Below are 25,192 nucleotides of genomic sequence, written 5' to 3' on the forward strand. Positions count from 1 at the left end.
TTTGCTATGTAAACTGCCTTATACATAAATGCCATATAACGACGTCAAATTAAAGGAGTGCTTCAGAATGACACGCGTAGTTTTCGAATATTCTTTTCATTTAGTAAATCTCAGAGCAAATCACACACTGCAATCATACTATAAAGAGATACTGCAGTGTAATCCGTTGGCTCTTGAATCTAATTAAATTTTTCAGCAGTCGGTCTGATGTCGACTACATCCCTATCTGAGCGTTGTAAATGTGCGTTGTAATATCCATCTCTATACTGATTTATGAATCTAAACAGATCGGTCGGCTAAAAGTTTGCAGTGTGCGGAGTAGAGTGCACTCGCTATTCTGACGAATTTGCGTTTATGAATGTCGATTTTTCTAGCCTTATCTGTAACTTCCTACGTGCCCCGGAAAGCATATTTGCACAAATTATCTACTGCACTGTCTTCACAGATGTATCTATCCGTCTTTGAGAGTCGTTACGACCATCTAGACTCTAGACGATAATCTGAGAACTAATATTATTCTAAGGGCTCTCAGGTTAACCGGTTACTGGGTTGCGGAGGTCAGATAGACTTGATAGTATTGAGAAAAGGTTGGGCAGATATTGGCATAAAAAGTCTAGATGATTATGATATTATTTATTATAAGTATTTAAGTTTTAATTCGACAATAGAAAGACAATCTTCGCATGCCGAAACTATCTAATAAGTATTTTCACAATAAGAAGAATATATTCAAAAACTTGTAAATAGAACTTTAAATATATACATTTATATGAATTCTTTGATTTAATGCAGGCCAAAAGACACCATCTGTACAACCGTTGTTTATAAATAAATAATATTGGCACATAGCTAAGGCCTATGCACACGGCGACTACCCAAAGCGTCATCGACGATTATTACACGAGATTTTTTATTATGGTACCGTCACTTGGACAGGCATACCGTACAGACGTTTGCTTTATCATACAAAATTGCAGTTCACACTTTAGTATCTTTACTTGCACCACATTGGCGCATATTTTCCGGTGAGAGATACAAACGCTGGCCTATATGTACACAAGTGCGGTTCCACATTGGTTGCAACATATGCGACGTCCGTGTTGCTGTTCGTGTCAGAGTCGTCGTGTTCATAGCATCTTATAAATAGTGCCGGTACATAGCAGGAATACTTTATATTCGATTGCAAACATAAAGTTCCCTTGAAATGCTAGTAAAGCCATAGTTGTTTTTCAAATTTCCTTCAGGTGTGTTTTGGTTTGCATATGTATACATAATAACAAACTTAAAAGTTAAATATTAATATCAATAATGTCAGTTTATTTTAATTAGTGTAAGACTAAAAAATATACTTACAACCCGTGCCGATAAAGAATGGGATTAGAAATCGCGACAGCTGTATTCAACTCTCGCTCATGTGCTATAGTGTATGAGCGAGAGGTAAATACAGCTGTCACGATTTCTAATCCCATTCTTTATCGGCACGGGTTGTACAAACATTATTTTCACAAGACGGCAATTGTTTTCAGACCATTCAATATCGAATTAATGAGTGTGAATATTCAAGTCAGAGAGAATCAAAAGATAGCAGTTACAAAAGGACGTAGTTATGCAGAAACGTTCCAACCCACAAGTCACCCGAAATCGAGTTATTGTGATTGAACAGCCTAAAATGTAGCATATGGTTATCTAAACTCAATATAATTCAACAATAAAACCTCTAGTACCTTTACTAGTTAGAATAAAAAAGAATACAACTGAAATTCAAGTTGAATTTGAGATATAAGCATTTACGCGTACAGTGGGTTGGAACGTTTCTGCATAACTACGTCCAAAACGTCAAATCAAAGCAACAAAAAGCCAAAGCTGACATATTATTTTGCACATTATCCTAAAAATGCGCAGAAAATATTTTTTCCATCCGTTGATAAATATGTACTAATATTTTCTTACACAGTCTAAGATATTATAATTTTTATAACGCTGACCAAAATTGGTACAGTAGTTAACTAACTTTAAGTTAAAATGCATCCAAACCTCAGTTACATATAGAGCCATATTTCCAAAAATTTTTATAGTGACTATTATATACAGTCGCGATATGGAGCGAAGAGCATCCCTAAGCAAATTTCCACAAAAGTTACCAAAAGGGCTCTACACACCAAAGCCGCTGATGCCGGCGGCACAGCCCGGCGGCCCAACCCGCCGGGCTTATTTTGTACATTCATGCCGCCGGCTTGAATGTACAAAAATCGCCGAAAATCGATCTCAGTGGCGTGCACTTGGAGAGGCCTATGTCCAACAGTGGTCTGCGATAGGCTGATGATGATGATGCCGCCGGCTTGCGCCCGCGCGGGCAAGCCGGCGGGGCAGCATGCCGATGCCGACGGCATCCCTCTCCACTCACTCAGTCAGTTTCCCGCTGGCTTTCTAATGGCGCATCCACACATGCCCGGCGGCACGGCCGGCGGCATGGCCGGCGGCCATGCCGCCGGCGTTTGCCGCATCTAAGCCGCAGCACGCGCAGCTTTTGGTTGCCGGCGGCAGTTTACTTGCGGCTTCGATACGGAGTGGTATTGTTGTTGCTTTACCGCCGGCAAACGCCGGTAAAACCGGCGGCCTGCATTCAGCGGCAAGGCGGTCTGAAACCCGGCGGCATAAGCCGGCGGCATGTGTGGATGCGCCAAGAGTATTTGGCAATTACTAGAACACCACATGCCACGGCTGTCGTGCCGCCGGCAAAGTCGTTCGGCTTGGACATTCTGAAGCCGCCGGGTTAACCTGCCGGCACTAAGCCGCCGGGCTGTGCCGCCGGGTCAGCGGCTTTGGTGTGTAGACCCCTTTATGTTACACTTTTGAAATTGTTTTTAAGGAAAACGTAACTGTAGCGTGGATGCACTTTTAAACATATTTACATAATTAGCCTAGTGAACATTTACCCTGAATTTGTAGGCCACATTCTACGTGACGCCTTTTGAATGCCGAAATCGCTTACAATACTAAAATCACTTTACTTGCTTCACTATTGTCTTAAGAAGCACCATGCTGATATGCTATATACGCGAGTCTCGACGATGGCCTGTTTCGTACCTACATGACAGACGCCAGTGCCGACCGCGTAAAGAAACACTCAGTATATTAATTGTGCTGTTTACTTCCTACGAGCCTTATTCGTATATGAATAAGGTGAATATCTTGAGGTATATCCATGCTGTCTTGGGTGACGGACGTTATATCTCTGTGGTGGAGGTCCGCGAGACAAATGCGATCTTGGCCATGGTTCATTACTTGAGTAACCAAAAGGATACCTCTGCTGACTTGATTCAGCTATTGATGGTCGGGGCACATTGTTTCTTTGCTCAAACTGATCTGTAAACGGACCAGGTGAAAACGTCGGTGTCCTAGGTGTATAGTATGTAGGTGGATTCGATTCACGAAAATAGTGTCGATTTTGAACAAAAGGCGGCCGTGATCCACCCCTTGTAGGGCTCACGGGTCTTAAAGGACGTGTATATCTTGCAGGTCCTGAACCATATCCCGTACCGAAGCCGGATGCATATCTTGATAACCCAGTTGATGAATTGTACTGACCAGCTGAGGCTCTCCATGACTGTCGTGGGTATCGTGGGTACGAAGGCCTAGGCGCAGTATACCTTGGATAGGGTTTAAATCTAAACGAATCAGTGTTTTGTCTGGAAACGCCAGGCAATGGTGATGGTGCAACACTTGGTAAATCTGGCTCGCAAACATACATTACTGGCTCTACTGGAGTGGGTGATATACCTCTAAGTATAGGCGATTCGACACTACGAGAGGCCAGGTACAGGACAAATGTAACCTTCACCTATATCATCCGCCGCAGCATTAGCTGTATTAGTTTCGAGTCTTGAGGTTTCGGGAAGTGAAACTACGGGGACACACTCAGTTGCGATTTCTGTTGCGATTGTCGGTGTAGTTTCTAAAGAAAAGCGTCTTGCATGCAATGATTTTAAGTCAATATTTGGTGGCAAAGGCAGAGATACTGACAGTTTTTGTTTTTTTTTCGGAATCTGTCCTTCCGATATATTGCGTGAGCGCTTCGACGGTATTTTATCTTCCTTTAAGATGCTTTGAACCTCAGCTTTGCCATCTTTTGACATTTCTGCAGATGTTACTTTTATAAAGCGACCTGTATCAGTTTTTTGGCATTGAAGTTTTTTCAGTATTTCAGCGTTAAAATTGGATGGTAGAGGTAACGAGACAGATAAGCTAGGCTTCAGTTTATGTGGACGTGTTACTGTCTCTGATTGTCTCCGATCACGTTTTGTCAAGCGTGTGTCTTCTAGTTTTGTTTTATTTTTCTCGGGGTTACGGTCAGCAGGTAAAGGTTTTGAAGGAATAGCAAATGCGACTCGCGATGTGTCAGTCGTCGGTGACAGCTCAATATCTGAATCAGCGCATAGTTGGCTAAGTCCGAGTGCACTAAATGTATCAATGGAAAGGTCTTCCGACGAGGAACGTTCAGGTGGATGTATTCGCCGCAAATGCGCGGAACCTTCCGGACTAGCCCGAATTTTTGGACCACCATAACTTATAGGTGTTCTTGGTAAGGACGTAGAATCAGATGAATCTTCCGAAACAGGCCTCGTTTCCCTAAACCGTCTACGAGCACCCATTGAAGAGCATTCAAGTAGTCGCTGTGACTCTTTTGAAGTGCAGGGTAGAGTTTTTGTATAGTCAAATAAATCATCCAAACTGCGCCCGATATCTGTCAACAGAATTTGTGCCTCTTTTGTAAAGCTGGGTAGAGATTTTCCACGATCAATAGAATGCTGCGGCGGCCGTCTTGAACTAATCAACTGTGTGAGCTGACTGTGTGCCCCTTGAGAAGTGCTAGGAGGTAATTTTGTATAATCAAATGTATCTTTAGCTGGACGCTTAGACCTTTGCGACAGATCTCTTGACTTTTTAGAAGTGCTGGGTTGTCTTACTACTTTATCAAACAAATCATCTGATTCACTCTCTGTACGAACGATACGTCTGCGAGTATCTCTTGCCGGACTCACTATAGGACTTGGTTGCGCAAATGACTGACCCGTTGTACGTGCTATCTGATGTTGACTTAATTTCATGACTCTCCTTAGAAAATCTAAATAGTCATAATATTTTGGCGTAGGCGCGTGGTATCCACGCTTCGGAGGAACGTTTGTCCTTCTGGGAGTACTCGATACTGATCTTGGTAAACAACATATATTCTGCGTTCGTCTAGTGTTCGGCGACACTCGCCGTGCAGTGGAGGGTCTCCGCGAGCCTCTAGCGCGAGTTGCCGGCCGCTGCGACGCCGCAGGCACCGGTAACTGGTTACGCGAACTCGCCCGGTCAGACCTAGCCGATTCGTCAGCAGGAGTCGACCGTTCATTGTCTGAAGTGTCGGATGCGGACAGAGACCGCACGGTGATGTTTCTGGAGCGGAAGTCATCGTAGATGGGCATATCGTCGAGGTCTATAGTCAAGTACGGGTGTCAAATGCGCAGAGCCCGCTTCCTCGGCGTGACGGGCGGGGGCCGGGGCCGGCGGCGCGGGGCGCGGGGGGTGTCGGGCTCGGCGGGCGCGGTGGACGTCACCAGGTTGCGCACGTTGCCGAACGTCACCTCCAGCCCGATCGTTTCTTGGAACAGCTGGATGGACTTCATCAGCTCCACGTTGTCTTCAAATAACTCCTTGATCTGTGAATGGAAGTAACTTTGAGAAATCAGATAACTACAGAATAACGTTTTATCCGAACATTTAAGTAAATATTTATTTTATTAGATGATCAAATTATATGATTGTTAAGATATTTTATCTATATACAGGATTGAATTTTAAGCATTGCGCAAATAACAGAACATATCTGCATCATCAATAAAAATCATTTTTTCATATTATTATGCACCCTAAAATCAGCAAAATATGGACACTAACTATTCGGAGTATTTGGAATCGGGTTTCGCGTTGCCGCCTTGCTTACTATGATGACAATAGTCGGTAGAATCGGTTACAAAATAAACATGTACTAAAACACAACAACATAAAAATATACGTATCTATAAAACTCATTTAACTATAAGTTGACAAAGTTTGCGCACTGAATAAAATTCATTCCTGTATATAATATCCTTTGTCTTGACTGACGGATTAACGCAAGTCTGCATCGCCGGACGTGGAGTCTTGAAATTTGAAGGAAGTAATCCTTATGTGGTCTTCCATAATGGGTGGATTTACTATCTCTAAGATGGTCAAAATAAGATGTTTAGAAATAACAAATTTGTATTTGTATGGGTAACAAAGGAGATGAAATGTTGTTAGGATCGCACTTCAAGAAGGTTGTATTTCATCTGACAGCCGTATTCAAGCCATGCCCAATAGCAAATATAAATGTTTTACCACAATCCTTTAAATAATATTTATCATGCTGCGAAGATTCCTTACATTCGGGTATTTAAAATAAGTAGATAGATGTGATTTTGTTTTGATTCCATCCATGATATTTTTGTTAAAACAGTTTCTCGGAGTTCTATGTCAGTTACGTAATATTTGTATACAACCTAGATTACAATAAAGTTTGCTACACAAAACACATACAGAAACAGTTTCTAAGTAAGTTTATTCATCAATTCTGTTTAGAATATGTAACACACCCATACACCTGACGGAATCCTAACCTGTATTAACTCTTTAGCTAGGAAATGATATTTCTTGAAAGAGCTCAACAAACTTATAATTCCGAAGGTTTTTACTTGTTACTTACGATTATGAAATAGTCTGATTTAACTCAAGGATACCGTAACTTCTTATACTTAAATCCGAACGGAAATCCATAAATCCCGAATCCACGCGGTCAAAGTCGCGTGCGAAAGCTAGTTTCCCATAAGTATTACAGTTCACTTACATTAGAAAACTCAAACATGAATTTACAAACATGATTAAACGTCAGCGTTCAGTAACAGATAGCAAAACTTCTTTCTTCACGTCAGTTGAAAATAAATAATAAAAAGTAAAAAAAATGTAGGGTACTTGGATAAATACTTGCGTAGTTAAATTGTAAACATACAGGGAGAACGAACAACTGGAAGCGACATTGTACTAAGGTGCGCTCAGATTGACAAAATTATATTTGTAAGTTTTTTTTTTAATATTGCAGGGACTTTGCATTTTTAATATTCTTTGGTAGGTAACTTTTTTATTATACAATGCAGCACCTTCGTATATTCTTTTTATTTTGCCATAGTTTTTGCGCGGTAAGTATAATTGTATGTCATTGGAATTTCTGAGCCTAATTGTGTATGGTTGATGTTTTTCATAAAAAATATTTGTGTGAATGTTTTTATTTAGTATTTTCCTTATTAAAATGGGAAAACTATACAGGTATGTTTGTCGTGAGTATTTTAAATTATTTTTGTAATTTGCTAAATTGTTAACGATACATCTGCACTCAACTGTACACAGCCTGGAAGACAAACGCGATGCTACGTACGATGAATCTTACCTCTAGTTCGTAATCCTTCAGCAAGTCACTAGCAATGTGAATGAGATAAGTGTTGATCTGTCCGCCTCGCGACTTGAGCCGCGAGTGCAATCTCAGCACCGCGGGCACTAACACCTCCGCTACGGTGATCTTCATTTTCTAAACAAAATAATACATTCAAAGTCAGTCATTTTTTTATTTCAAATAGGCCTATAAAAGGTCTTTCGAAATGTCGAGCTAGTTGCACAGTTATATAATGCAAATTAAGCTAATTGCAATTATTAATAAAAAAACATATAATGTATTAATAAATTATACAAAATAATTTAAGGGCATTCTTATGAGATACTGCCGACCGATACCTGGAAATGAATAAAATTACGACAAATATATAAAACTACTTACATGAGAGACAATGTTATTGGTGACACGCTCCTGCAATTCGTCTATGTCATTCACCTCGGACGGCTTTTGTTTTTCTGTAAAGTTACATGAAAAATTGATTCAGATCTGAAAGACTTAATGGGCGTTGCGGCTGTAGTGTGCGTTCGCGCAGCGGAATGTTGTTGAATTTAAAGATTTTAATTATGCAGATAATTAGTGTAAGACGTCCTATAATTGTGTATGGTAAATAAAAATTTGTGTATGCAGCCATTGTGGAGAAATTCACCAAAAGCAGATTCCGCTGGGCGAACGTTGGCAAACGTTGTCCTGGCGGAACTTTTTTTAATCCATAGACTTTAGAAGAAAAGAGACGTGTCCGAAAATTAGTGTGTATTTGTGTATAATTGATTATGTATGAATGAAATCAGTGCATGCATAAACTTCGGAGAAATTCAAGTTTCCGCTACGCGAACGTTTGGCCATTTGCTAGTTTTCATATAAAGCGCTTACATAGAGAGCTGTAGATTTTTACATACGTTGTTTTGAATTTGTTTATATTTGTTTAAAAACAGATTTAGAAAAGTCGTAGGGTTTAAAAGATAAAAATATAAACGTAAAATACACTTATTAGGTCTTAGTTCTTAAAGTATGCTTAGTTCACGTTTGCACAAACCTTGTAAGTGTCTCCAACATGTTGCCAAGTATCAATGATGTTCCGTTAGTAATTAAAAAGTTATAGGATATTTTACCATGAACAGATCACTGTTTACAAAGCAGTCGAATATCACGACGTTCTAAAGGAATTGCATGGTAAAATGTATGCCAATAATTAGTTTAATCATTCAACTATTCACTTGCAAAATTTCATGTCATTAAATTCAGTAATTAAAGAAAGACAATTATAATACTGACGGAGCATCGAAACCCTACATAATCCGACCAAGTTCGGATAGCTACAAAAAAGCGGCCGTGCCATTGTCTAAGCAACGTTCTTAACTTGGTAGATTAGTATTTATTAATATGGCACAGTTGCGTACACAAGCGTTAGGAAAAAATAAAACAATTGTATTTCTTGATTGAAAAATATTTTTTTAATAATAATGCCACTATCTACGATAAAAATAAATCTTCAATTAACAAGTACTTCTCTATTTAAATATCCGTGTACAAAAATATTTTTATTATCATTACTTACATAAATTACTTAACTACGTGATTAAAAATAACGTTAATAAACGTTACGTATTTTAACTAAAATGTCGTAGATAGTGGCATTATTATTAAACAAATATTTTTCACTCAAGAAATGCAATTGTTTTATTTTTTCCTAACGCTTGTGTACGCAACTGTACCATATTAATAAATATACTAACCTTCCAAGTTAAGAACGTTGCTTAGACATATGGCACGGCCGCTTTTTTGTAGCTATCCGAACTTGGTCGGATTATGTAGGGTTTCGATGCTCCGTCAGTATTATAATTGTCTTTCTTTAATTACTGAATTTAATGACATGAAATTTTGCAAGTAAATAGTTGAATGATTAAACTAATTATTGGCATACATTTTACCATGCAATTCCTTTAGAACGTCGTGATATTCGACTGCTTTGTAAACAGTGATCTGTTCATGGTAAAATATCCTATAACTTTTTAATTACTAACGGAACATCATTGATACTTGGCAACATGTTGGAGACACTTACAAGGTTTGTGCAAACGTGAAAATCTAGACCCCAAACTGCATACTTTAAGAACTAAGACCTAATAAGTGTATTTTACGTTTATATTTTTATCTTTTAAACCCTACGACTTTTTCTAAATCTGTTTTTTAAACAAATATAAACAAATTCAAAACAACGTATGTAAAAATCTACAGCTCTCGATGTAAGCGCTTTATATGAAAACTAGCTAATGGCCAAACGTTCGCGTAGCGGAAACTTGAATTTCTCCGAAGTTTATGCATGCACTAATTTCATTCATACATAATCAATTATACACAAATACACACTAATTTTCGGACAAATCTCTTTTCTTCTAAAGTCTATGGATTAAAAAAAGTTCCGCCAGGACAACGTTCGCCAACGTTCGCCCAGCGGAATCTGTTTTTAGTGAATTTCTCCACAATGGCTGCATACACAAATTTTTATTTACCATACACAATTATAGGACGTCTTACACTAATTATCTGCATAATTAAAATATTTAAATTCAACAACATTCCGCTGCGCGAACGCACACGCGGCTGTATAGGAATTAAATTCAAGTTATTTTACGCCCGCACTCAGAGACATTTAATGGTTACTTAAGCCCTTCCTTAGTGCAGAATTTCTATGAGAATCTGTCACTGATCTGTCTGAGTCTGTCCATTAAAGCTTTATTGTTTTTAATGATTACAAAATCTAAAAAGATGTTATACTCACTAGGTAGTTTCATCCTAGGTCCACAAAGGAGAGTGATAGTGTCGAGTAAGGCAGCGTTAATTTCCGGGGGTAGTTCCCCATCGCCTTCGTCAGTCAGATCGGCGGCATGCTCCAATACTTCCCGCGCGAGGCGACACTGAATGTTGAGCTTTTGTACTATTGACATACGTTGTAGCATCACGTCGTAGATCAATTGACGGTCGTCGAAATCTATGCGATCTGTTAATAAAATTGAAAATAGTATTTATAGGAATTATGAAGAAAACATATATTTTTTAATACTTTACCATTATGAGCACAAGTAAAATACATACGAATTTGTTTAGTTTTTAATTTTAAGTGGGAGCAAAACAATCCTTTGAGACGATGATGAATGCGAGAGAAAGCTTGGATTGACAATAAATTGAAGTATAATTTATGACGTAACCTTAAACGAAAACGCTAAAATAAACTCTTTTGCAAAAAAAGCGGGCACATATACGAAATCTGAGTTTTAAGGACTTTACGTATATTTCAAAGGGTTTAAATGATTGTAGTATGTTTCTAGCATCAAAAGGGTTAGCCAAGCATGCGTGAGAGTGTATTCTAAATTTGAATTTTGTACAATTGCTAAGAAATTGGTTAAACCTTGTTTTGGACTAATTGCTGGCAGAAAGTTCGCCGGTGTTTTGAAAAGTTTTTGAAGTGATTTTCAGAAAACTGATAATGTAGTTTTAATTAATGATTAATATACCTTTTTGTTAGATCAAAACATTTTTGAAAAACTATGCGTATTTGATAAAATTTTCACCTGCTCTAAATGGGCTATACTGATGATTGATGACAATGTTAAGAGTTTCGATATTTTAGTGTAAAGCGTTCTATTGTTTAGATATTGAAAAAACACCGACGAACTTTCTGCCAGCAATTAGTCCAAAACAAGGTTTAACCAATTTCTTAGCAATTGTACGAAATTCAAATTTAAAGTACACTCTCACGCATGCTTGGCTAACCCTTTTGATGCTAGAAACATACTACAATCGTTAAAACCCTTTGAAATACACGTTAAGTCCTTAAAACTATGATTTCGCATAGGTGCCCGCTTTTTTTGCAAAAGAGTGTATTTCTCTATCTTCAGCAGTTGCTTTATAATAAAATATGTGAATAACGAACCTTTCTCTTCGTGGTTATAATAGAGCACACACTCTACGAAGTGATGATAGATCGAGTCAGTAGTGAGGCCGCATGTCACGTAGTACTCGGCCGGCTCGCGAACATCGTCGTCTTCGTCCGCCAGGAGTGCGCAGTACCTTTAGGAAAACGTCCTTTATTAATATACTACCTATACGGATAAGACATAGCCTATGTCCAGTGCAGATAATGTAGCTTCCCAACAGTGAAAGAATTATTCAAACGTACTAAGGTAGGTAGCACTTCGCACTTTTTAAAAAGGCTGCAAAACGGACCTTACTTCAACATTATAATTTGATTTTTTTTAGATAAGTGTTCAACAGACATTTAATTTTTTTTGTGGTACGACGGATTAAGTCTTATACGTATATAAAAGATACACAGGCATCACAGGTATTCCCTAACCGGTAGTAGAGCGGAGTGCGCAGACGCAGGAAGCCGCCCAGCAGCAGGCGCGTGAGCTCCCGCGCCGCCTTGCGCCGCAGCGCCGCCGGCGCCTCCGTGAACAGGCAGTCGCACATCGAGCCCAGCAGCGGCTCCACTATGCACGTGTACCTGAGTAACGTGAACATTGATCATATTATATTTCTGCGAGTAATTGAAGCTTGAATTACAATTTTTGTCAATAGCAGTCATCATCATCATCACCCGAGCCTTTGACCAACTATGTTGGGGTCGGCTTCTAGTCTAACCGGAGGCAGTTGAGTACCAGAGTTTTACAAGGAGCGACTGTCTATCTGACCTCTTCAAGTCTTTTACCTGGGCAACCCTTCGGTCAGACAGCATTGGGCTCACAGCGGCGCAGTCACGTACCTGGCACATATGTCGCTGAGCGCGGCGAAGCAGTTGAGGCGCACGTTGAGCGGCTCGCGCGGGCGCGACAGCAGCGCGGCGAGCAGCGGCGCAGTCACGTACCTGGCACATATGTCGCTGAGCGCGGCGAAGCAGTTGAGGCGCACGTTGAGCGGCTCGCGCGGGCGCGACAGCAGCGCGGCGAGCAGCGGCGCCACCTGCGCGGCCGCCTCGCGCTCGCGCACACACATGCGCCCCGCGCCCGCCACCAAAGACCCGTACACCACCTCGTCCCACTCTGACGCAACAAACAAAAAATACTACAGTTATAAAATAGTATTTTTTTCAACTTGACAAGAAACTTATTTATTCCAGTTAAGGAAGTCAATAGCGACGTCATATAATCTTATGTATGTTATGTGCGTACTGACGCATATAAGCTCTCGCACACGCAATCACCGCGGCCGACGCGGACGCGTGACGGCCGACGCGGATTTGCGCTCCGCGTGCTCGTGTCTATACAACAAGTCCTCGCAACACTGCGCGATGCGGTTGATCAGCGGGCCGCGCCGCGTGCGACGCGGTGAACCTGTCCGTAGGCACGTGGGGAGCATTTTTTTTAATCTTTGACGTTCGCGACCAAACAGGCGGCAATGAAGGCAGTTTGTGGAGAGATTTTCTGTGTCTGTGTAATCAAACTCAGGGCACTACTGTTTCTACCCTTCCAATTTTGAGGTAACACGACAGTTTTCATTGTAATTAAGTAAAATTTTATTAACACAACTCATAGTTAAAATAAAATATAGGTATTAGGTATATTTTATTTACACAAGTTGTCATACTTAAAATAAAGTATGCGTATTAGTTTAGTCACCTGGTAGCGGATCGTTGAGCGCGTTGAGGAAGAACTTGAGCAGCACTGGCGAGGGCGGCGCGGGCGCCACGAGCGACAGGTCGGCGGCTCGCAGCGCCTCCAGCACGTCGCCCGACTCCGCCACGCGACGCTCCGCTACATACACATACATATTTACTTGGCATGCAAATAAACTCTTTTGCAAAAAAAGCGGGCACCTATGCGAAATCTTAGTTTTAAGGACTTTACGTGTGTTTCAAAGGGTTTTAATGGTTGTAGTATGTTTCTAGCATCAAAAGGATTAGCCAAGCATGCGTGAGAGTGTATTCTAAATTTGAATTTTGTACAATTGCTAAGAAATTGGTTAAACCTTGTTTTGGACTAATTGCTGGTAGAAAGTTCGTCGGTGTTTTGAAAAGTTTCTAAAGTGATTTTCAGAAAAATTATAATGCAGTTTTAATTAATGATTAATGTACCTTTTTGTTACATCAAAACATTTTTGAAAAACTATGCGTATTTGATAAAATTTTCACCTGATCTAAATGGGCTATACTAATGATTGATGGCAATGTTAAGAGGTTCGGAATTTTAGTATAAAGCGTTCTATTGTTTAGATATTGTACATACGTGTTTTAAAATATCGCTTTTTCATGAACAAACACTATTTAGAGGAGTATGTTTTACCTTGGGCTGCGACAAAACCAATTTAAAGTAAGCAGTGCCGATCACAACTCGTCTCCTATCAGACTTTGACATTTTTAAAAGGGTAGTATTTAAACGCAAATCAAAAAATATCCTTTTTCTATGCAATAAGATTCCGAATTCACATCAAAATTACTGATTGCACAGCAAAATATTCAACTCAAAATATCACTAAACACACTACAATTTATTTTCGCAGCGTACAGCGATTTTTCCTAAAGCAAAAGCTTTTTCATCAATGCACAGCTAACAATCTTAATGCACATTATACATGTTAACTCTTTTTCTTTCAAAATAGCTTCTATTTTTATATTATTTACAGCAGTTTTTCTGAATAAAACAGCATTTTATTAGTCACAGTCATCTTATTATTTATTAATTACCACATAATGAGATCAGCAAAAAAATATAAAATTAAATACAAAATTGTGATTTATTGAATTATTAATAAGCGTCCACGCTTCCTTTTTTGCCCAATAGGCACATTTTTAGCTTCTGCCGGTGGCGCCATTTACTTGAGTCGGATCGCAAGTCCGATGATATGCTTGCACATATAGATCAAATGGGGCAGGTGCATTTTTAGTAATTGTCAGTACTTCCTTTTGGCATACATTTCATATTAGTAGTCATTAAAAGGCAGAACTATCATATTTCAGAATGTTTATAGTCAGAATCATCTTTTGGCATAGTTTTGGAATTTTTATTTTCCTGTAAGTAGCATGCAAACAAGCCTGAAGCATGCAAGCAGGCATGCAGCATGTAAGCAGGCATGCAATATGGAAGTAAGCATGCAACATGCAGCAGGCATGGCTTCTGTCACGGCTCCGGCGCTTCGTGGCTCCGGCGGTCCCATGCGAGCTTATCGTCGCAGATGGTTTTCACGCTCACCACCGCAGCTTCGGCTTACTGGCCGGCTCTGCCTCACCGCAGCTTCGGCTTACAACCGCGTCGGCGAGCGTTAAAACTACCTGCGCCTCAGCTCGCAGGCCGCCTCGCCCCTCCGCGCCTACGCGGTTTTGAATTGCACTCTAGGGATAGGGCAAACAAGACTACGAGGAGTCGGTTTTGCAGCGATTCGTTTTCGTTATTAGCTTCAATTTTTCAGTTAATTTGTTCTGCTTTTAGAAATAATGCAATGTGACAGGATTTTTTTGTTATAATAATCATTAAATTTGCCGAGCATGGCTTCTTGAAAATTAAGACAAATATGATGAACAGGTTTTGTTGTACTTACTGATTAATATGCGACTGGGATAGTTATTTTGATATGAAATATGGAAAATTTGCTGTGCAGTCAGTATTTAATGCTTGTATGTAGTATTTTTGTACAAGAATAAATTTAACTGTATTGCATTATAAGGAAAAAAGTAATGTCATATTGATGTATAATTTCGAATTATCTGCAGTTTGAGTTTTGTTAAACATTTAGTTTATTTGTAGTGAAGTAAATTATTTGATGTAAAAAAGAATATAAATTATGAGTATTTATTGATAGGCGATTATTTATTTGATATGCAATTTATAATATCCCTTTTTAAAAGTCTTGAAATTCTACAAAATACAGAAAATAGTGCATAGACTATGAGCACGAGATCTTAAGGTCTCGTAATTACTGATTTTTAAACAACCTCGTCTCTTGGGAAACTCCGTAGACCTCTGAAGATCTAAGAGTCTGAGCGTTCAAATGGCGTGTTTTCATCCCACGGACATTTTACTAAATAAACTTGCCTGCACCGAGATTTTCTGGCATCTACAGCACTATCCTGCTTAAATCATAACAATAAGTGGCTATCTGCTCATTTCTTAAGAAACATACGGTTGGCCAATAAGTTTGAATTCTTGACTCCCTTTCAGCTAAATCATTGTTTAGTAACCCGATACCTATGGAGTTATCGAGAGCTTCAACGCGGCAATAATTTGACTTTTTAGATAGCTTTAAACCTCCTCATCATTTCTCATGTGGTTAATTTTAACATTTATCAAAAAATTTGGTTGTTTTTAAATGTCAAAGTCCGATAAGAGACGAGTTGTGATCGGCACTTCTTACTTTAAATTGGTTTTGTCGCAGCCCAAGGTACTGATACTCCTCTAAATAGTGTTTATTTATGAAAAAGCGATATTTTAAAACACGTAGGTACAATATTTAAACAGTAGAACGCTTTACAATAAAATTCCGCACCTCTTAACATTGCCATCAATCATCAGTATAGCCCATTTAGATCAGGTGAAAATTTTATCAAATACGCATAGTTTTTCAAAAATGTTTTGATGTAACAAAAAGGTACATTAATCATTAATTAAAACTGCATTATAATTTTTCTGAAAATCACTTCAAAAACTTTTTAAAACACCGACGAACTTTCTACCAGTAATTAGTCCAAAACAAGGTTTAACCAATTTCTTAGCAATTGTACAAAATTCAAATTTAGAATACACTCTCACGCATGCTTGGCTAACCCTTTTGATGCTAGAAACATACTACAACCATTAAAACCCTTTGAAACACACGTAAAGTCCTTAAAACTAAGATTTCGCATAGGTGCCCGCTTTTTTTGCAAAAGAGTGTATAATGCGTGGTGTTCCGTCGCTTCCGCGGACAAGTACCACAGAACCGCACGGAGTGACATAGTGCGTAGTGAAGTGTTACTAACATAGATTTAAGCTTTTTATATACTAACAGTGTTGTATAATATATTATGTATGTTAGTCTTTAAGGTATATATCTATGGGCCTATGCATGCCATGATTTGATAATGTGCAACTTTCATTTTAATTTATTGATACATCATATTCGCTTCGTTTGCACTATATAACAGGGATAACTTTTACTGTAAAAAAACTCTCTTTGGTACCGTGCAAAGTAGGCGCTTGATCTAACAACCCTATAATGGATTTTAATTTGTCGCTGTCATGTTTCATTATTTTCAGGTAATAAACGTTATTTAGACTTACACAACTGCATCATTTCTGTAGCCCACGACAGATTATCAAAATCTAGTTGAGCTGCCAGCTGAGCGCTCCATATTCGGCATCCTGGGGAAGATATATAAAATTAGAATATTCCAATAAGAGCATCTACCTTTGTTCAAAGTAAATTAAATAAGGAGTGTCGTACCATCATCCGTTGCTGCAGCTAGACGGCGAACGAGATGATCCCGCAACAGAGTTCGATCGTGTGATAGCACGAACCGTGACCACGAGCCCAACAAGTCCAAGGTAAGCGACAACGCTCGAACGTCATGCAGCTAAGGAAATAAACATTACAAATGTTCATTATTTGAGAAGGAAATATCATCGTTAGTTTAAATTGGCATATTAGCAACTTTAAGTCAGTCTATTATTAGTTTAACGCCCAATTTCGCCAACAACACGTCCGTTTTGAAAATAAAACATGAAACTTCGTAGTAAAAAGTTCTCTTAACAAAACACGTTTATGTTGTGGGTGAACTTGGGCTTAAGACCACAATATTAAAATTATTATGAAGCAATTTATTTTAAATTTTAAAAGCTATTGCAAATAGATTAAAGAGTGCTTACATCTTCATTATCAGTGAGTTTGTAGTAGTAGTCGAGTACGAATCCCACGTCGGGATAGTCGACGTGCCTGGCGACGCAGGTGAGCAGTAGCAAGCACTGCACGTCGCGCTCGTCGCTCAGCGCTCCCAGGTGGGTGCTCAGCTTGTCCACGAGCCGGTGACTGCCGAACAAAGTTAACTATGTTAAATCCCACCCAAAACATAAATGTGAAAGACTGCCAAGTTCGATAATATGGGAACGCTTCGCCTATAAAAGAAGTGAGATCTGAATAAGTACCAAGTTCCATACACATACCTCAGTTAAAAATAGTTACTTTTTAATGATGCTACTTGGCAAGTTTTCACACACCTTGTTATAAACCTACTAAATGCAATGAATCAAGTATTTAATTTTCTATTAAAACTTGCCAAGTAACATCATTAAAAAGTAACTATTTTTAACTGAGGTATGTGTATGGAACTTGGTACTTATTCAGATCTCACTTCTTTTATAGGCGAAGCGTTCCCATATTATCGAACTTGGCAGTCTTTCACATTTATGTTTTGGGTGGGATTTCATTTATTTTTGTAAGGTTGTTTATTTTATTTTTTGACGTGACAACGTCTTATAAATCGATGGAGCCGGCTGCACGCACGAAAAAACATGACTCATGCGGCGTTACCTCGCTCTGAGGCGTTCCGCTTAAGGCTTGAAGTGCAAGCGAGAGCACGCAGCGAGCGACAAAGAGGCACAATCGGCAGCTACTCACGTTGTCACGTTCAACTATCGTCAGTAAAACGACTTTACAGACAATGTTTTTTTTCATATGACTAAGTTAGTTAAGGAAATTACTCATTTATTCTATCTTTCAGATTTTTTAATATGCACGCTTCTTACAAAGAAATGAACTAGATTTACCAACTGACTGACATGACATGTTATCATATATTATGTTTGTGGATCAAAGTTACACATTCGTTATTTTCGAAAGTGACTCACACTTGGCCGTTTTCAGAGTTTTACTTTACTTTGACTAAATACAAACCTTTGTAACGAATTTCAGATCGGTACGACCATTCGAAGATACATTATATCAATATAGATAAATTTAGTTCGTTTTAGTTCCTTAGGGGTATAAAACACCTTCATTATTTTAAAACCGACTCACACTTGACCATTTTCAGATTTTTCCCTTTACCTTGACATAAAGACCTACCTCCATGCCAAATTTCAAGTCAATACGACCATTGGAAGTGGTCTAGGTTTTTGATGAGTGAGTCAGTCAGTCAGTCAGTCAGTCAGTCAGTGAGTGTATAGTAAAAATAGCGATTTTCTGACGTCAATATCTCAAGACCTACAATAGGTATATTAATGAAATTTTGTATTTTAGATAAGTGAGGGGGTCTCAACAGGTACTTGAAATTTGTTATGCGTGAACAAAATAGATTTTGAGTTATAGGGTGTTCGAATTTGGCCCGAAATGGTTCGTGTAATATAACCCACGGCCGGTGTGTCGCTTTTTTTGCTCGAACTTGGCGGACACACTGCCGTGTGTCTAGATGACTTATATGATCGAAATAATAGATCGGACTAGCAAGCAGCGTAGGACGTCCACCAACAAGGAGGACAGACGACCTTATAAAGGTCGTCTGTCCTCCTTGCCTCCAACAGGTATCTGTGGAGATCTAAGGGGGAGGCCTATGTTCAGCAGTGGACGTCCTATGGCTGAGATAATGATCATGATCTAATTATTAGGGTTTCCATTAACAAAATCTACTGGATGGAAGCGCAGTGCTAACTAACCAAGTCATAATTTTTACAAAAAAACAAAACAATATTAAAACCACAGCCTGTCAAAACGTCTTTTAAATTATATTCTTACGCTTATGCATATTTATTTATTTAAAGTATTGTTTATCTCACTTGATGCATTGAGATGACTTGGACATCATAAAGCAGATTTTCTGCAAGTGTCTCTTCATTTTCCGGCGCAATATGCCAGCAAGGATCAACCACGGCAGCGGGTCTTCCTTATCTGGCCCTCTAAATAGACTCACTCGTCTGATTAGTACATCCTCAATTAGATTCAGCACTTGTTCTTGTACCTGAAATAATATAACGTATTTCCATGTTTGCTAATACTTGTGAGCTTTCATCTGTGCTGCTAGTGTTGGGCTTCAAATTTTCATACAGTGACATTTGGTAACTCTCTCTTTTGCCCTATAATTTTTGGTTATAGAACGCAATCGTATGATTTGTGCAAGGAACATTAGCTTGAACAACAAAAACAGTTGTACCTATATGGGCGTTCTGAATCGGTAAGGCATTTATACATTGGAGAAAAACGTTTGTTGTTTTGGAGTGTTTAAGTACTAGTTTAAGTAGTTAATTAAATGAAAGCTTACTTTTGCTTCAGGGTCAGTGACCTGATGCATGGGGCCGGTGAGGAAGGCTTCTACGACCACGTCCGTCGGCCGCAGCACCACCAGCTCGCCCAAGCCGCTGATAGCAGCCGTCCGCACTATAATACTGGCGTCGCGACACAGGTTCACCAGGACCTAGTTACCATACACATACCTATCAACTCTCTTAATTAATCAAAGAAAAACATCTATTTATATTCTTCATGATAAATTTTCAAAAATAAACACGAAGGGTTCCGTAAATTACAGTTAAATCAACCTATCTCAAAAACTATAAGAGATACTTTGATCAAACCAAAAATCGTTGAAAGAGTTAATTAGCATGCATCACCTCTATTTTTTTTAGAATTTTATACCCCGTAGTTATAAAAATAGAGGGGGGGGGACATACTTTTTACGACTTTGAGAGCTGATATCTCAAAAACCGTTCACTTTAAGAAAAATGTTTTTTAGAAAACTTTATATCATTTTAAAAGACCTTTCCATTGATACCCCACACGGGTATGTACATCGAAAAAAAAAATTTCATCCCTCAGTTACATGTATGGGGGGCCCCACCCCCAATTCTTTTTTTTACTATTTAGTGTCATATTTTTGTAGCGGTTCATACAACACATATTCCCATCAAATTTCATCACTGTAGTACTTATAGTTTCCGAGTAAATCGGCTGTGACAGACGGACAGACGGACAGACGGACAGACGGACATGACGAAACTATAAGGGTTCCGTTTTTGCCATTTTGGCTACGGAACCCTAAAAAGTGGATTCCGCTGTAAAATCATGTTTTTTCGGTTAACCTACATGATCTACACACATCAGGGAGACGAATGATTGAAATGTTTGCCAAAGAACATTCAATCTTATTTTGTCCGAATATGCCATCAATACCAATGTTTTAAATGATGTCGTGGCATCGGGGGTATATACAGCCCTCAAAACAAGGGCAACATCCATCCGATATGGTTAAAAATTCTGTGAGAGAAGAGGCCTGTGCCCAGTAGTGGGACAATAAAAAACCTGATAAGGGAGTACACAAGGGAAGTACATAAGGTTAGCACATAACTTGTTTAGTATAATAGAAGGTGTGCTTACGAGTACGTCGTCGGGCCTGGGCTCGGGGATGCAGCGCGAGCAGAGCAGACGCAGCACCAGCAGCGCCGCCGCCTTGCGCACCACGGCGCGCTCGTCACACGCGCTGCGGGCCCCCGCCACCAGCAGCCGCGGCACCGCGCCCAAACCGTTCACTTCCTGACACCAACACACATGGCATAACAACGTGCCGAACTAGCTACTGCCCATACACTGTTTTTAATATCATAATATCATGTATAATCATCGGCAAGGATATTGAGCCCTTTTTTTTTTTTTTTTTGTTTCAGCTGAGGAAAATGCCTGACGCATACACACACCGCCCGGGGAGACGGTGAGGTTATGTGGGGCTTGCACCCACTAAAAACCTCAGCTTTTGTGCCTTCTTCTGCCTTTTAGAGAGGGGCCACGAGGACCAAAGACGACTTTCGTGACCTCTCGGCAGTGGCTGGTCGCCTCCATCTACAAGGATATTGAGCCCTGACCTTCACCTGTGCAGAAGTGATTTATTGGTTTATTGCCTTATGTGTACAGTGCGCAAAGCGATCCCCACTCTTCCGCCGAGAGCTCATTATCCGTGCTGATAATTATATATTTATATTTTTTCTGGAAATACCTTTGAATTTATTGATAAATAATTTGCATGAACAGGTCACAAAACGTTTAAAATATGAGGATTTAGAGTACAATGGTGGCCATTTCTAAAAGTTCAATAAGCTTACCTTGATAGCATTGACCATAACTGGGCGTTGGATGGTCAGACAGTATGTAAAGAATCCGAGAGCGCGCTGTCGCAATGATCCCGAGTCATCGTTCACTCGATCGAATACCGCGCGAAAGATCTCCGAGTATGGCACCCTATGTCGTCGTTCTTGTAGCAGACTCAGTCTTTCCACATCTGAAAGTGGAAGCCCTGGCCCCTGAAACAAACATCTTAAAATATTATATGCCCTTGCTGTTCAGCCGGATAGTCAACTATAAATTCAATTACTTATTTAACTTGATGTTTCTGGTTTTAGATATTTACTTCTCATAAAAAAGTAGAATTCACTTATACTAAGAGAAAACAAATTAACTTATGTTTGTGTGCTTCTGGTGCATGAATTAAGATTTGTATCTGATTGGAGAGCCAAGACAATAGGAAGTTAATTAGGTGGTAGCTACAATGATAAAGCTTAAGCTTTTTGAAATAACTTTAAAAAAATTATACTAGTAGTTATACGTACGTCTACTGCACTAGTCTGTTGGCAGGCCATTATAATATTATCACCTGAATGAGGTCTACTGTCAGTCATTTCTTCAACTGCAGTGTTGGTTGGTTGAGGTTCTTGTTCTTCAGTTGTATCAGCTAAAACTATATGGATTTTACAATATAGTTATTGTATGAAGTATATGAAGTTTTTCCGGGACATGGGTGTAACCGTGAAAAACGGTTACGAAAATTAAAAAGGATTTTGAATGTTAAAAAAAAAAACAATTCCATATAAAAGAAAAGAATAATCGAACAAAGAAACATACCTGATTCCCTGTCATGTTCTGGAGGAGTTTCTTTAATATCTTTTTCTATCATATGAGACATAATTTCCTGAAACAAAAATGATTTAATAGAAATCCATTATGCCTATTCACTTATTAACCTCATAACATACTCAATCTAACGGAAGTTAAAATTACTCTACCTTCTAATACACTTGCTTATTTTAAACACAATTACGTACCACTGCAACCTGTCGATGTACCAGTTTCGCTGTGTTGGATAATTCTATTATCCATTGAAAGATTTTTTTGAAAGGCAGTGGAGTCAAAGCAGACATCAAACCTACAACTAATTCAGCTCTACGCTCGCGAACTTCATAGCGTTCCTGTAAACCATGAAAAGTGTCATAACATAATCACATGTAGGTGAGCATACCTGTACCCATTTTGACCAAATATGAAGGCATTATATTTTTTTTTTTTCATTTAATACAGCAAAAACACATACACTTGTCTTTTGTAGACGTGACCTTCAAATAGTGCTGATTTTCAGCCTATTTTGAATAAATTACTTTTTATCTTTATCTTTCAAATGACAAATTGTATGGCATTCAATATAATTCATTTCTTTATAATGTGGTTATAAATAATTTTCATTTAAGGTCAGCACTATAATGTTCATTAACTCTATAATATAGTATTGTATAAGTACTATGTTTATCTTACCAGCCCATCTGCAGTGTAGCATAAATACTCAATCATCAATGCATAACTTGGTATTGCTGCTGTGCCATATTTAGTTATTATCAAAAATGAATATGTCACATACGCTGATTGTGTTAAATTCTGAAAAATAAATAGTAACTGTTAAGTCAAAAATTCTTCTCAAACAGAACCAAATAAATATAGCATGATACATAATGGGATTGCAGCATTTTAACGTTAAAATTAATGATTATTTAATTTATTTTTTATATAATATATTACATGCAAACATTTGCTCCTTAAACATGTAGAGTACAAGCATAAAGTATGTAATATTTCATTTAAGTATATTGTAGTCCAGAAAAAAGCTATACTACAATTTTATACAGCTCTTGCCCTACATATATGCCCTGATATGTGCTTTTAATGATATCTTATTAGAACTTACCTCAGAACTCTTGTGTTCCATACATGATGCTGTTAACTTGGGTATCATACATTTAAACAGCAGCATTATTGCAATTTCATTTGGTTCTTGATTTGTTGTTTGCAATAATCCGTCGATAATACCCAGTATCATGCCAATTATATTTTGAAGAATTGTTTTATCTAAAAAATAAACATTATTTATTAATATGCATCATAAAAGCCTAGAATTTATAGAGCATTATTTTATATTATTCAAGCCTTACCTATGTTATTTTTAGTGACTATGTCGCAGCTAGTCACATCTACCAAATTGCTTAAAATATCTTCAAAATTCATATCTGTTGGAGACAGGTGTAAACTGCCAACAACAGCTTTCAAATCTGCAACATATGCTACCAAGTCGGCCAGCAAAGAATTCAGTTCTGACGTAAGAGCCCTGGGGCTGAGGTTGCTCCTTTGCAAGGACATAGTTTTTGGAAATACCAAACACGTAAGTGACTGGGCAAACAGTTGTGAGTGGTATATATTATAAGCTTTGTATCCTGGTATTGACAGCAACTTGTAGTAAACTCGAGATGCTAATAATGCCTGATTTCTATATTCTCTGGTATCAATGTTTTTGCATCCGCGATCTATGTAGTATGCTATGATAGCTAAAATCTTTTTGTAAGGAATTAAGTGAGATAATTGAGCCCAAGTCCTTTCATTTGGAGGTATTTCTTCAGAGTTTAACCAATTTTCTGTTGAACGTATTATATCTGCAAATAAAGATGTCATTTCTAAAGTGCCCGTAAAGTCCTCATATTCTGGCGGCAAATCATCAAACTCCAGAAACTCCGAATTGTAAATAGCTTGCACCCAGCCATGGTCCAAATAATCCAATCGCAAAGTATTTAATTGATTTATTAAAGCCATTGTCACAATTACACTCCCCAAATGGCTATTTCAATTGAAACAGTTTTTAAAGTTCTATGTATGTTTATCGAGTGCATGAATATGTCAAGTCAAAGGCGGAATTTTAATAAATTTCATTCTGTTTGACGTTTCATTCAGAATTTCCAAACATAAACAAACAAAAATGGCTGCTGGCTGGCTGGCCATGAAGCATTAGGTGCTTCCGAGACGACCAATTAAATTGTGTCTTTTGTAACGGCAATAAGCAAAAATTACCGGCAATTAAGAACATCTTAGTTTTAAGGACTTGTGCCCGTTTTCACCAACAATCTCTCCTCTAACTCTCCCAATAATAATAACCCCGCAGGGCATCTGAGGCGGATGACGGGGAGTAGCGACCCCGCGGGGCTATATATCCGAGTGCTCCAGGGAGAGTATACTGTCCCCCATCTCCTGCCTCTTGGCTTGCCTTCATCGGCCGGTCAGAGTGGAGTCGCTAGAGTAGGGTAGGTGTCGGAGGGTAGGTGCCTCGTGGTAAGTGGCGAGTGGGCCGGTGATGCTGGACCCAGAGGGAGCGCGTGATCTGCGTTTAAAGTCCGCCGAGGTATCCTCACCCCTCAGCCGCTCATGTACCTGTTGCCCTCTTGTTGCTATCCAGTGACTGATTCCCGAGAGTCCAGTAAGTGAGTTGGCGAGTCTCCACCTGACATTTTTACGTGTGCAAACATTGTTATCGGCAGGTGCCATAGTTCCCATAGTCTTCCCATTCCTTGTCCACTAACATCCCATCACAATAGCCCAAGTAGTTTTCCTCCATAGTTAGCAATAGTTTAGCACAGAACCGGCGTTCAGCGT

The 25,192-nt window shown here is 38.9% G+C and overlaps 1 protein-coding gene across 2 annotated transcripts; it reads right to left on the reverse strand.

Moving 5' to 3' along the window:
• Positions 1–618: 618 nt before the first annotated feature.
• LOC110371603 (condensin-2 complex subunit D3) lies at positions 619–24,510 on the reverse strand. 2 transcript variants are annotated; one of them, XM_064037440.1, is made up of 21 exons: positions 23,707–24,510; positions 23,463–23,623; positions 23,036–23,155; positions 22,552–22,695; positions 22,352–22,418; positions 22,060–22,181; positions 21,556–21,753; positions 20,837–20,992; positions 19,725–19,877; positions 19,243–19,424; positions 17,341–17,500; positions 16,919–17,048; positions 16,756–16,836; positions 13,123–13,257; positions 12,270–12,546; positions 11,862–12,011; positions 11,439–11,575; positions 10,287–10,505; positions 7,889–7,962; positions 7,505–7,642; positions 619–5,702 (listed from the first exon to the last, which is right to left on the reverse strand). In XM_064037440.1, exons 1-21 carry the CDS (start codon positions 24,356–24,358, stop codon positions 5,499–5,501), a joined length of 3,660 nt encoding a protein of 1,219 aa, XP_063893510.1. In that variant the 5' UTR covers positions 24,359–24,510; the 3' UTR covers positions 619–5,498. The 2 variants fall into 2 exon arrangements, with proteins under 2 accessions (XP_063893510.1, XP_063893509.1); XM_064037439.1 differs by having other exon boundaries at positions 22,060–22,187.
• Positions 24,511–25,192: the final 682 nt, after the last annotated feature.

This window comes from Helicoverpa armigera, chromosome 13 (assembly GCF_030705265.1).
Source record: "Helicoverpa armigera isolate CAAS_96S chromosome 13, ASM3070526v1, whole genome shotgun sequence".
Classification (NCBI taxonomy): domain Eukaryota; kingdom Metazoa; phylum Arthropoda; class Insecta; order Lepidoptera; family Noctuidae; genus Helicoverpa; species Helicoverpa armigera.